This window comes from Larus michahellis, chromosome 6, assembly GCF_964199755.1.
Source record: "Larus michahellis chromosome 6, bLarMic1.1, whole genome shotgun sequence".
Taxonomy (NCBI): domain Eukaryota; kingdom Metazoa; phylum Chordata; class Aves; order Charadriiformes; family Laridae; genus Larus; species Larus michahellis.
Window position 1 is genome coordinate 305,937 of NC_133901.1, and position 12,189 is coordinate 318,125.

At 73.1% G+C, this 12,189-nt stretch overlaps 1 protein-coding gene across 1 annotated transcript; it reads right to left on the minus strand.

Moving 5' to 3' along the window:
- Window positions 1-411: 411 nt before the first annotated feature.
- On the minus strand, window positions 412-10,787 carry CHRD (chordin). The gene is made up of 25 exons (XM_074591003.1): window positions 10,540-10,787; window positions 9,512-9,793; window positions 8,164-8,482; window positions 7,673-7,776; window positions 6,995-7,121; window positions 6,451-6,597; window positions 6,250-6,367; window positions 5,410-5,506; window positions 5,162-5,303; window positions 4,944-5,084; window positions 4,359-4,441; window positions 4,123-4,270; window positions 3,919-4,025; window positions 3,709-3,825; window positions 3,465-3,621; window positions 3,137-3,378; window positions 2,937-3,050; window positions 2,461-2,673; window positions 2,256-2,349; window positions 2,060-2,116; window positions 1,856-1,959; window positions 1,564-1,666; window positions 1,294-1,448; window positions 1,021-1,114; window positions 412-884 (listed from the first exon to the last, which is right to left on the minus strand). The coding sequence occupies exons 2-25, from the start codon at window positions 9,734-9,736 to the stop codon at window positions 817-819; spliced, it is 3,276 nt and encodes a 1,091-aa protein (XP_074447104.1). The 5' UTR covers window positions 9,737-9,793; window positions 10,540-10,787; the 3' UTR covers window positions 412-816.
- Window positions 10,788-12,189: the final 1,402 nt, after the last annotated feature.

The following is a 12,189-nucleotide window of genomic DNA, read 5'->3' on the forward strand; positions in this document are numbered from 1 at the left end:
GTGGGTGCCGTGGGCAGGCGCCCCCGTGGGTGGCAGCTGGCTTGTGGCCCCGGCTGGGCTCTTTGTGCCACCACGGAGGTGCAGGGGACAGAGCCCTGCTGTCCCCGTGCCAGTGGGCACCATCACCAGGCGGTGCGTCCACATCCCCCACCATGGGCACAGGCAGGGCTGGCATCACCTGCTCCCGTCCTCTCCAGTGCCACCCTACACGCACCACCCCATAGCCCGCAGGGGGTGGCCCTAGCCTGGCACTGGCTCCCAGGACCCATGGCCCCCAAATATACCCCCCCCCAGCATATGCGCCCCCAAATCCAGCAAGGCCAGGGCCTGCACATCCCACCAGAGCCCAGCGCGGGATGCAGGGGCACAGCCCCGCACCCGCTGGCGGTAGGAAGAAGCGGGGAGGCGGGTGGACAATAGCTCTGGTTTTAATAAATACATCGGGACCCCCGTCCACGGGCACCATAAATTATGTGACGAGTCCGGCCGAGCCAGGACGAGACGGGGGCCGGAGGGATTTTACACTATGTACACGGTAGGCATGACGCCCGCTGCGCCCGCTGGCCCGGGGGGCTTGGAGGGGGAGGGCAGCGGGTGCCCCAGCCTCCACCAGCCTGGCCGCTGCCTGCTGTGAGGGCAGCCCCGGCACCGCGGCTGTGCCAAAACGGGGTGCCCAGGCTGGTCGCCCGGCCGTGGCCACTCCACCGCGCTCCTCTGCACCCCCTGCCCTGCGCGGGGGCGATGGGCGGCAGGGCCCCCCCCTGCGGCCACCCAGCCTCGCTGCTCGCTGGCCCCGCTGCGGGCAGCGGTCACTGCTCAGCGGCTCCTGGCCTCTGCCCTGGCATCATGGACCTTCTCCCGCCCGTCCGGGGGCGCGTCGGGGGCTGCGGGGGGGGGGGAAAAAGGGGCTGAGAGATGGGCAAGGTGGGCGCCTGGGCCTGTCCCAGCTTGGCTTGGCCCCCCAGGGGTGCAGGGGGGTGTCTGGGGGAGCGGCGCCCGCCTGCGAGCACCGTCACTCACAGCGGCACTTGGCGCAGCAGGGGTTGTCCCTCCTGGCGGGGCTGGTGCAGGCGGCCGGCGGGCACTCCTGGCGCTGGCAGTGCGTCTCCCCCGACTGCAGAGGGGCAGAAAGAGGGGCTGAGCAGGGGGTCAGGGGGTGGCAGCTCCTCGGGGTGCGGCGGGTCCCCGGGGTGCCGCGTGGGGCTGCGCTCCCACCCATCCCTGAAGCGCCGAGGCCGGGCATGGCGGCACCTTCTCCTTCCCCGGGTGCCGTCCGAGGCCCGGCGCACTCACCACACACCAGCAGAGGATACACTTCATTTCTCCGAAGGGGGGCACGTAAGGGTGCCAGCTCTCGTTGTTGAGGTACCAGCGGCGCCCGAAGCGGCATGCCCGCGGCCCGTCCGCCTGCATGGTGTCGGCCAGCTCGGGGACGCTCTTCTCGGGGGCTGCAGGAAAGGGCAGTGGGGGGGCTGCCCGCCCATGGCAGGGACCCCCAGGGCATGGCGGGTGGCGGGGTGCAGGGGCTGTGCCGGGAGGGCAGGAGGGGGGGCGTTCGTGTACCTGGGCACTGCTTGCAGCAGTCGGAGGGGCTGGCGCGCACGGGGTTGGCACAGGTGAGCCGCGGGCACTGCACCTTCTCGCAGTGCACTTCGCCCGTGGTGCCCTGTGGGGGGGGGTGGGGGGGTCACAGCAGGCAGGGGGCCCACGGGGGCCACAAGGCACCCACCCCGCTCCCCCGGTCTGAGCCCCTGCTACGGTGCACAGGAACTGAGGGCACCCACGGGTGCTGGGGCAGCTCTGCCTCCGGGACAGGTTGGGGGGCTCGGGGGGGGGAAACGGGACCCACGCTCACCTTGCAGGTGCAAATGGCACATTTGATGAGGCCGAAGGGGGGCACGACAGGGTGCCAGCGGGTGCCAGAGCCTCGCCATGTCTTGTCCCCATCGAAGTAGCAGCCTGGGAGAGGAAGGGGAGGAAGAGGTGGGCACAGCCCCCGAGGGGGTGCCGGGGAGGGCGAGGGGGGCAGAGCTGCCCCCTTGGTCCCACGGGGACTCACCCTCGCTACTGTCCCGTGCCCGCTCCAGCTTCAGCTCCTCCTGCCCCGTCTTCCTCTCTGCAAGGAAGAGGAAGGCCGTGAGGGGGTGCAGAGGCGCAGAGAGGGACCCTCACCCCCCCCACCACCCCCACCTTCCCACAGGGAACGCCCCTGCTCCCCCAGCCCCCTACCCAGGACCCCCCCGGCCCCCGGGTACCTTCGCAGACGGGGCAGCAGAGCTCCTCGGGGTGCACCTGCCGGGTGCAGTTGAGGGGCTGGCACAGGATGGGGTCGCAGATCACCGTGCGCTTCTGGGGGCGGCAGGTTTAGGGTTCGTTACGGGGGGGGGGGCACGACTGATGGGTGCTGTCTGCCCACCCTCCGCCTCCATCTCCCCCAGCACGTCCCGCCCCGGCCCGTACCTGGCAGCTGCAGATGGAGCACTTCTTGTCGTAGTCGGGTGCCCAGCGGGTGCCGTGCGCCCGGTGCTGCCCCTCGAAGAAGCAGGAGTTGGGGTCCTTCTTCAGCTGCTCCAGGTCGCTGGTCTTGGCGCCCTGGGAGAGCTCGGCCTCCCCCGGGACCCCCCCAGCGGCCAGGCGGGTCCCCCCTGTGTGGCACCGGTTGGGGATGTGCACCTGGAGGGGGGCAAGAGGCAGGAGGGTTGGCACTGCCGGGGGACCACGCTTCCCGTGCCGGTGCCCGGCTGCCCTCCGTGGTCCGGGGTGGCGGAGGAAGCACCGGCGACCACGGTACACGCCATCCGGGGGTGCTGGGGCCATGCTGTGGTGTCCCCTCCATCCTCTGCCCTTCCCGCCCCGCTCTGGGCAGCGTTACCCAGCCGGGCACCCCGGGCGGCAGTGGGGAGGTGCAGGGGTGCCCTGCCCCGGTGGGGACCTACCCGTCCCCGCAGCTCCCCGTGGGGGTGGGCTTTGGTGCTGACTTGCAGGAAAGCGGTGCCCTGGGCCAGGTGCCGCAGGAGGTCGGCGTCCAGGTCCTTCACCACCCCCTGAGCCTGCCGGGGTGAGAGGGGCACGGCGGGGGGCGTGAGGGCTGGGCTGGCCCCCGCCGCGGGGTGCCCCCGCCAGGTGCCCACCTCACCTCCGTGCTGTAGAAGCCCTTGAGCAGGCGCTTGTGCTGGTGGGGGCGGGCGCCCACCTCGCCCAGCTCGGCCACCCCGTGGAGGTGGGCGCTGACGGTGCCGTCGGCCGGGCGGCCCAGCCCCGCCACCGAGATCTCGTAGTGCAGGTGGCAGTGCTCGTCCAGCCACAGCCAGGCGTGCCCCCCGGCCCCGCTGACCACCGGGGGGGACACCAGCTGCCCCGCCAGCGCCACGGGCATCTCTGCGCACAGACAGGGGCCGTGGGGGGGGAGGCGGCGGGGGGCTGCCCCGCTGCCCCCCGTTACCACCCCCACCCCCCCCGGGTACCTGTGTAGCGGGCGAGCAGCCCGCTGTAGGGCAGGGAGATGACTTGGCCCCGCAGCTCGCCCTCCTCCCAGTCCTTGGTGGCCACGTTGAGGAAGAGCTCATTCTGCAGCAGCATGTGGGCATCGCGGGCGCTGGGGCCCTGCCAGCTGCCCCGGGCCTGCCACCGGTGGGAGACCAGGCGGGTTGGGAGGGGGACTCGCCCAAAGCCCCCCTGCCATCCCCTGCCGCGCCACCCAGCGCTCACCAGCCCGTCCCTGTAGCTGGCCGTCATGTCAAACAGGACGTTCCTCTTGCTCTTCCGCCGGGGCTTGGTCTCCAGCGTGATGCCCACCACCTCGCTGGCCGTGCCCACCACTTGCACCTGCGGGCAGGGTGCTGAGGGGCAGCGCTGGGGGAGGGAGACACACACCCCCCCCCGGGGCCCCCAGGAGGGAGACGGGTGCCCCCCACTTACCTGGTACTCCAGGGTGCCATTCTCGTGCAGCGCCAGCTTGGCCGAGCCCACGGCCCCCGTCTTGGTCGGCAGCAGGGCATCCGCGCCGCACAGCACGCTTTGGATGGCTTCATCCGGGGAGAGAGAGGCAGGAGAGGGGATGAGGTTGGCATGGGGGGGCACGGCCACCCCCGCCGAGCCCCAGGGCGCCTGCCCCATGCTCACTGTCGCAGCTGCGGCGGGTGGTGATGGTGCCGGCCAGCTGGCGTGCGTGCCGGCCCTCCGTCTCGGCCAGGATGCGGAGCTGGCCCCGCACCAGCCACTGCAGCTCGCGGGCGGACAGATCGCTCAGCACCTCCGCGAAGTCGGGGTCCTGCCGGGGGGGAGCAGGGGGCCACGGCTCAGTCCCGGCGCGGGGGGCACCGCGGCACACGGCGGGGGGAAACAACAGACGGCTTTACCTCCCGGGTGATGTTGGCGCGGACCTCCCGCAGCGTCTGGCCCTGGTGCAGGACGCGGACCCGCAGAGGCACCCCGGGGGGCTCTGGGCACGGCAGAGCGGATGGGACCCGCTGGACCGGGGGTGTGCGACTGCTGCCCCCCAAACGCACCCCGCTGTGCCCACTGCCCCCAAAACCCCTGCACCTGATCCCCCTCTTTCTCGCCGTCCCCCTGTCCTGTCCCCTGGACCCCCCCACACACCATGACCCTCATTGTTCCCCCCCGCCCCCCCACATCCTCACACAACCCACACCCCAGCCCCCTCCCTCTGTATGCCGACCCCCACACCCCATGCGCCCTCCAGCACCCCCCAGTCCCACTCCCCCCACAGGCACACACCCCCCACCCATGCACGCCCCAAATCACGCCTCAGAGACCCCCCCACACCACGCACAGCCCCTATACCCACCCTGAGCCCCACACCCAGCCCCTGCACCCGCCCTGGCCCCATAGGAGCTGACCCACGCACATGCCATGCACCCCCAGCCCCATGCAGCCCCCCCGGGCAGTGCCAGGCCCCGCGGGGTGCCCGTGGCCACCCTCACCCCCATCACCGGGCTCCAGCAGCCCCCGGGCCATGAGGATGAAGTGCAGGTTGTTCTCGGTGTCGCTCAGCGTCAGCATGGCCATACCCCCAGCGCCCAGGTGCGCGGGGTCCGGCGAGGTCAGGATGGCCCCGAATGTCTCTGAGCGGGGAGAGGGGGGTGTGAGGGGTGTCCCGGTGGGCACCCCCACCAGGTGGGCACGCAGGGGCCAGCCTTACCCGCGAAGAGCGCCCGGTGCTTGAGGATGTGCCCGTGGACCTCCCCGGAGGGCTGCGCCCGGGTGACGAGGGACACGCGGAGCTGCTCCCCGCGCAGCAGCTGGAGGTTGGCCTTGGACACCGTCCGCCACATCCCGCAGAGCTGCGGGGTGAGGGCAGGGCTGGGCAGGGGCCGGGGGGCACCGCACGCGCAGGACGGGGGAGGAGGGGGTAGCATGGCCCCCCACGTCCCTCCCGGCCCCTCTCACCATGCCATCCTCGGGGGCAGCGCTCTTCTGCACGGGGTGTTCGAACAGCACGTTGCCCTCGGGGTCGCTGAAACGCACCCGGCTCGGACGCCCCAGCCTGCGGGCACCCGGGGGGTGAGCAAGGACCCCCCCCCGACCGGCATCCCCCTCCCCTGGCACCCCTCTCCGGGCTGGCCCAAGCCTGCCGTCCCGCCGGCTGCCAGCTCGGCAGGGGTCCCCCGGGGTCCCCCACCCCGCAGCGGTGCCAAGCTGGCCCCGAGTGGGAGCGGGGTCCCTGCCGGGAAAGACGTCGGGGCAGGACCCGCCGGGAGCCGCGCGCTCGGGCACGGCTGTAAATTAGGAGCATTTTCGGCTCCGTTTGGCTCCCCCCCGGTTGGAACTGGAAATTAGTCACCACTTTACTATGCGAAGGGGCCTGGAAGCGAGGAAGAGCAGAAGGAACTGGAGCGGGAAGGAGGGAGGGAGAGGGGAGGCTGAGCCGCCGGCGGGCGTGCGGGGAGGGCACGGCGAGGATGGGGACCCCGGCGGCAGAGCCCAGCACGGAGCCTCTGCCCGCTGAGCCCCGCAGGGCCCTGCAGCCACTGCCGTTTGTTCCCGCTCCAGACCCGGAGGCGAAGGGCTGAGCCCAGGCCGGCGCCGGGGCTGTGCCGAAATGCCGGCTGCCAGCCCCGGGCTGGACCCCCAGCACAACGCTCCCTTCCCCAAATCTCTCGCCCTGCCCACGCAAGGCTACGGCACTGCGGGGAGACGTGGGAAGGGAAACTGAGGCACGAGCATCACTGCACACCCCCCCCCCCCCTTGACTGGAGGGTGCCAGCCTGGGCCGGGGCCGGGACTCACCTCTCGTAGCTGATGGAGAAGAGCAGGTAGGAGCGCAGCAGGGTGAAGCGAGCCTTGGCCACTGCGCTGGACGTGGGATGCCACGGCTCCGGGCCGCTCGTCAGCAAGGCCACGAACTCTGGGGAGGGGATGGGGATGACGGCAGGGGGCCGGGGGGGTGCCCGCGCTGGCGCTGCCCACCCGGGCGGGCGGCTGGCTCACCTGTGCGGGCATCGTCGCGGGCCAGCCCCTCGGAGCTGAGGTAGGAGCGGTCGTTGTAGGGCTTGTCCAGGTCGTCCTCCTTGTCCTGGAAGTACTCAAAGGTGTCGAAGGGGGGCGCGGGGCTCTTCTCTGGGGGGCCTGGCGAGGCTGGCATGGGGTGGGCACAGGGGGAGACCATTGCACCAGGCTGCTTGTGCTCAAGAGCTCGGGGGGGTGGGGGGCAATAATAAATCCCCCCTCCCGAGTTAGAACGAGATGTGCCCCGCAAGTCACCGCGGGGCTGCGTGCTGGCGTGATGGGGGGGGCACACTGGGTGCAGGCAGATGGAGGGGCAGGTTGCGTAGCCCTGCGCACCCCTGCTGCGCCCCTCCGGTCTTCCCCCCCCCCAGCACCTCATGGACACCCCGTGGGCACCAGTAAGCTCCATAACGGAGCCAGCGGCCCCTTTCTGGGGGGATGTGCACAGTGCCCCCCTCTCCCGTGCCCGGGGGGATGCTGTGGGTGCAGAGGGGGTCCCCGCAGGGGGGGCACCCACCGTTCTCACCTTTGGGGCAGGTGTGGCAGCAGTGCCCGGGCAGCAGCGTGGCCTGCGGGCAGGCGGGCACGGGGCAGTCCTGCTTCATGTTCTTGCAGTTCACTTTCCCCGCCGGTTTCCCCCGGCGGTTCCTCTGCTGTTGTGGGGGGGTGGGGGGGGCGGGGAGGTAGAGAAAAGCCCGGGAGAGCTGTGCCAAGGTGTGCCAAGCCGTGCCAAGGTGAGTCCCCCCCCCGGCACAGCCTGGCTCACCCCATCCTGGCCCATCTGGAGCCCCCGCGGGCGGCCCAGACACCTTGTGCAGCCCCCAGCTGCCTGTACAGCAGCCAAGCCCGGGCCCCCCCCGGCCCCGGCCCCCAGCCCCCTGCCCAGCTGCGCGCGGCCCCGCCAGCCCCGGCCTCGGGGGGCTGCTCGGAGGGAGGGAGGGGGGCCGGGGGCCATCCCCGAGGAGGGGGAGGAGGAGGAGGAATGAAGCCTGATCCTTTAAACCCCTCTTCTCCTCCCCGCTGCCGCAGCGGGGGGGTGACATCCAGGTGTCTGGCTGGCCAGAGGGATCCCCGCGCTCCTTCTCCACTGGGGGTGTGTATCGAATGCAGGGGCCCGACTCCCCCCTGCCAGCCCCCTCCCCAGCGGGGCCGGACCCCGGGGGATGTCCGGGGGGTGCCGCGGGGGCGGTGCGGGGGCACTCACCGGCTCGCAGTGGCAGATGACGCAGCGCATGACCCCGAAGGGCTCCCCCAGGTCCGGGTGCCACGTCTCCTCCAGGGCGTAGAAGTGCCCCCCGAAGGCGCAGCCTGCGGAGAACCCCCCCGCCAGCCACCCCCCCCACCGCCGCCGCCCCCGGTCACCTCCGGGCCGCGGGCACCCCCTGCCGCAGCCCCGGACAGCGGGGGGCACCGCCCCGCGACCACCGGGCGCTGCCGGTGCCATCCCGGAGCCGCTCCCGGCCAGCCGGGGGTCCCGGTGCGGGCCGCGGGGCGCAGGGCAAGGGGGGGCGCGGGCATGCGGTGCGGCACGGACGGGGGTGCGGGTGGCAGCAGCGGGGGTGCACGGACGGGGCTGCGGGGGGGGCACACGGAGCGGGGTTGGGGGGGGGGGGTTGCGGCTGCGGCCGGTACAGGACGGGGCCGCCCGGAGCCGGGGGAGGGAGATGCCGGGGTAGGGAAGGGAAGGTGTCCTACCTGCCGCCCCCCCGGGGGGCAGCGGGTCCGTGTCGGGCCGGATGGGCAGGGCGAGCTTGGGGCGGGCGGCGCGGGCGGGCGGCGGCAGCGGCAGCAGCAGCAGCAGCAGCAGCAGCAGCAGGACCAGCAGCGGCGGCGGCACGGGCACCACCGGCACCGGGACGCGCATGGTGCCGGGCAGCCGGGGCGGGCGGGCGGCCGGGGGCGGGGAGGGGGGGTCAGCCGCTGCCTGCCGCCGCCGCCGCCGCCGCCTCTGCCCGGCCGCCGGCTCCGGCTCCGCTTTATAGGCGGCGGCATGGGCAAGCGGGAGCTGCGAGCCCTGTGCAAACAAAGGCCCCGCTAATGAGGCGCAGGCAGCGGACGGCCGGGGGGGGGGTGGGGGGGGGGGACGGACGACGCGCCCCCGCTGCGCTCCGACAGCCCCCCCCCCCCCACTCAGCCCCCCCCGGGCCCGCCGCCCCCGCCGGCAACGGGCCGCCCTGCGGCGCCCCGGGGCACCGCAGCTGCCCCGCCGGGCGTGGGGTACCACCGGCCTCGGGGTGTCCCGGGGAGCCCCCCCATCCATTGGCTCTCCTCCCCCGGGCGTGGGGTACCCCCCGGTGTAGAGCATCCCCACTCACATGCCAGCCCCAGGGCAGGGGGTGCCTGAGGGATGCCTTCATCCGCACACCCTCCCTCAGGGCATGGGGAATCCCAGGGGCTGGGCATCTTGGGGACCCCCCCCCCCCCCCCCCCAATCCACACAACACCCACCGGGACGTGGGACACTGTGGAGGCACCACCGCTGCCATCTGCACGCCTCCCACGCAGCTTGGGGGGGTTCCTGGGCACTGGGCATCCCGGGTATGTCCCCACCCACATGCCCCCCCCCCCCCGGGAGTCCCCCACCCACCCACGCTCCCTCGGGAATAAGGCGTTTGCGGGGCACCCCCATTCAAATGCCCCCTCCCTCCTCAATCCAGATACTGTCCCCTGGCACGGGGCATCTGCTGGGCACGGGGCATCTGGGGGCTCCCCACCCACACAGCCTACCTTCGGGCATGAGCCCTCCCAGGGCTTATTGTCCTCCCCCCAGGCATGGGACGTCCCTGGGACTCCTCCATCCGCTCAGCCCCCTCCCAGGCCGCTTGGCACCCCAGGCCATGGGGCACTGCAAGGCACCCCCCCCCGCCAGCCACACAGTCCCCTGAGGCGCGTGGACCCCCTGCAGAGCTCTCCCCCGCAGGCAGCCCCCCCACCCCAGGACATACAGACGCTCAGCGCTCCTCAGCATGGGCCCCCAAAGCGTGCCCCCCAACCCCCCCCCCCCCCCCCAAATCCACCCTGCACTCTGCAAAGTCGCACGCACCCCACAACTTGTGGCCTCGATATCCCCAAACCCCTCTGGCTGCTGCCCACCCTGGGCAGAGGACGGCTCCAGAGCGGGACCCCGGGCTCCTGCCCACCAGTGACAGCGGCTGCGGGGGGACAGGAGCCCGGGTGCCTGGGTCCCCTTGCCCGGGGAGGGGAGAGGGCAGCCGTGGAGGAGGCTGAGAGGGCGGCACCCAGCACCGGTCCCGCTCTTCACCCACATGTGCCCGGGCTGGCGAGGGCGGCGGCGGTGGGCAGCGAGCAGACACCATGGGAGAGCCTGGGGAGAGCATCATCCAGCTGGGGAAACTGAGGCACGCACTGTGGGGATGGTGGGCAGGGGGGCCAGCGTGTGCCACCCGTGCCCCTGCCTTGCCACCCCCGGCGGGGGTGGCAGAGGGGGCGGCGGGTGCATGGCGGGTGGGGAGGGGAAGGCGAGCGGGGAGGGGAGGAGGGGGAAGTGCGGGGCTGCCAAAATCAACTCCGGGCGGTGCAAACACCCGGCCAGCTGTGCGGTGTAGCCAGGGAAACACGGCACAGCTGGAGCACAACAGGCCCCTGCTTCCCCACAAGGCTCCTCCTGGGCCTCCCCGCGGCCGGCGGGCGGCTGGGGGGGCTGCAGCCCGTTGCCCCCTGCCCCGGATGCCAGCCCCCCTGGGGCTGCCCACCCCGGCTCGCTCGCGGCCGCCCCGTCCCATTCCCTGCCCCGGTTTGGCACATGTCCCCGAGCAGCAGGCGATTCTCCCTGGGTGGGCAGCAGGGCGCGGGGGCTCGGCCGTGCCGGGGACCTGCCCGGTGGCAGGAGCTGGCAGGAGGCAGCGAGGAGCGGCCAGGCCCCCCCCGGCGGGATGGCCCACTGGCATCACCAGGGCTGGGACACCACCAGGGCCCTGGGCATCCCCTGGGCATGGCCCTGCCCAACGCCCTGCTGCTTGCGAGCACTTTCTGCGAGCGGGGACCATGCCCGGCAGCATGGCACCCCCCCGGTCCCATGCCCTCCCCGCCATCCCCAGCGCTGCCACTGACCTGTCCCCTCTCCTCTGTCCCAGCGTCCCCGCTGGCCTGGGGTCCGGCAGCGCGGCAGGCAGGGGAGGGCTGGGGTCTGCGTGGCCGTGCCAGCGTCACCGTGCGGTGCCCGCTGCGGCGAGGCAGCGGCCCTGGGGGACGGCGGGAGGCGAGCGGGGCCGAGCAGGGAGGAGGCGGGCGATGGCTCCCAGCCGCCCCGCCGGTGCCAGGAATCCGGCGCTGGCTCCGCGCACCCAGAGCTCGTCACAGTCTCCTGGCTCGGCTGCGGGACGCAGGGAAGCGGCAGGGGAAGCTCCCTCCCCTTTCCCGGGGAAAGGAAGGAGAGACGGGGAACCCGCCCGGCCGCAGCCCTCGGAGTGGGAGAAACTGAGGCACGGGGTGGCGGCGTGAGGGAGAGAGGGGCTGCAAGGGCGTCTTGGCAGCCTGGGCTGGGACCAGGGTGGTACCCTGGCATGAGGCCTGGCAGGGCGGGAGGGTGCCGGGTATCCCTGCCCGGGGATGGAGCATTGCTGCCGCAGGGGGGGCGTGCGGGCAGGGAGGAAGCGTGTGCCCCAGCCGTGCCCGGGCATCCCTCATCCGCAGCCCGGGGAATGCCAAGGGGTGCCCACGGGCAAGGGGCAGAGGGCGGTGTGCCAGAGCCTCGGGGGTCCCTGTGCTGGTGGGGAGGGGGTGGCGCCGGCCAGGGGTGGCACTGGGAAGGGGGTCCCGCTCCCACCAGCTGCTTCCCAGCACCCGCACATGTGTGTGCCGGCAGCGCCCTGCACAAAGGCGGCTCTGAGGCGCTCCGGAGCCGGGCCTGGCGCCGGCACAGCCCCAACGGGGCTGCCGGCTGTGGGCAGCTGGAGGCGCACCAGGACGGAGCCGGCCGGCCGGCGGCAGCCCTGGCCACCCAGCCTGGCACCCACACTCCTCCGCCATCTCCACCCGCAGCGGTGGCCCCGTGGGGGGCCATCCTGGCACCGTGTGGGTGCGACGTCCCCATGGCGCCCACCAAACCAGCCTGCGGCTCCCTGGGCACGTGCCCTGCCTGGTGGCGAGGGTCCTGCAGAGGGTCCCGCGGAGAGTCCCGGCGGGCAGCGGTGCCAGGGCTGTGCCGCCCCTGGCATGGGGCATCGCGGTGGGCCCTCGCCAGCGCCCCTGCCCCACGCAGCTCCCCATTGTCTGGCCTCATTAGCCGCTGCCTGCGCCGGCTTTGAACGCGAGCCGGGCTCGGGGCGGCAGGAAGGAGCCTCTGCTCCCCGGGGACAGGGTCGGGGCGAAACCACACACCCGGCCCCCCTTCCCACCGCCTCCCCGGCACCCCAACACCCCCCCTCCTCGCCCCGCGCCAGGCCTGAGCCTGGAGCCAGGAAGGAGCCGGGAGCACCCCCCTCTCTCCAAAAACAGCCCCCCTCCAGCGAGCCGCCCCGGCGCGGGGTGCGGGGAGCCAGCGGCCTCCCCAAAGCTTTGTGCCGAGCGCGGCTTGCCCCGTGACTAATCCCCCCGGCCTCGCACACACGCGGCGGGGCGGGGGGGGGGGGGGGGGGGGGCTGTCGTAATGGCTGGAAATATCTCATAATTCACGTTGGACACGGGGATTACAGCTGTTCCGGCAATATTTGCACAACTGGTAGGAGGTTTGCAGGGCTGGGCCGCCCCAGACGAAGGCTC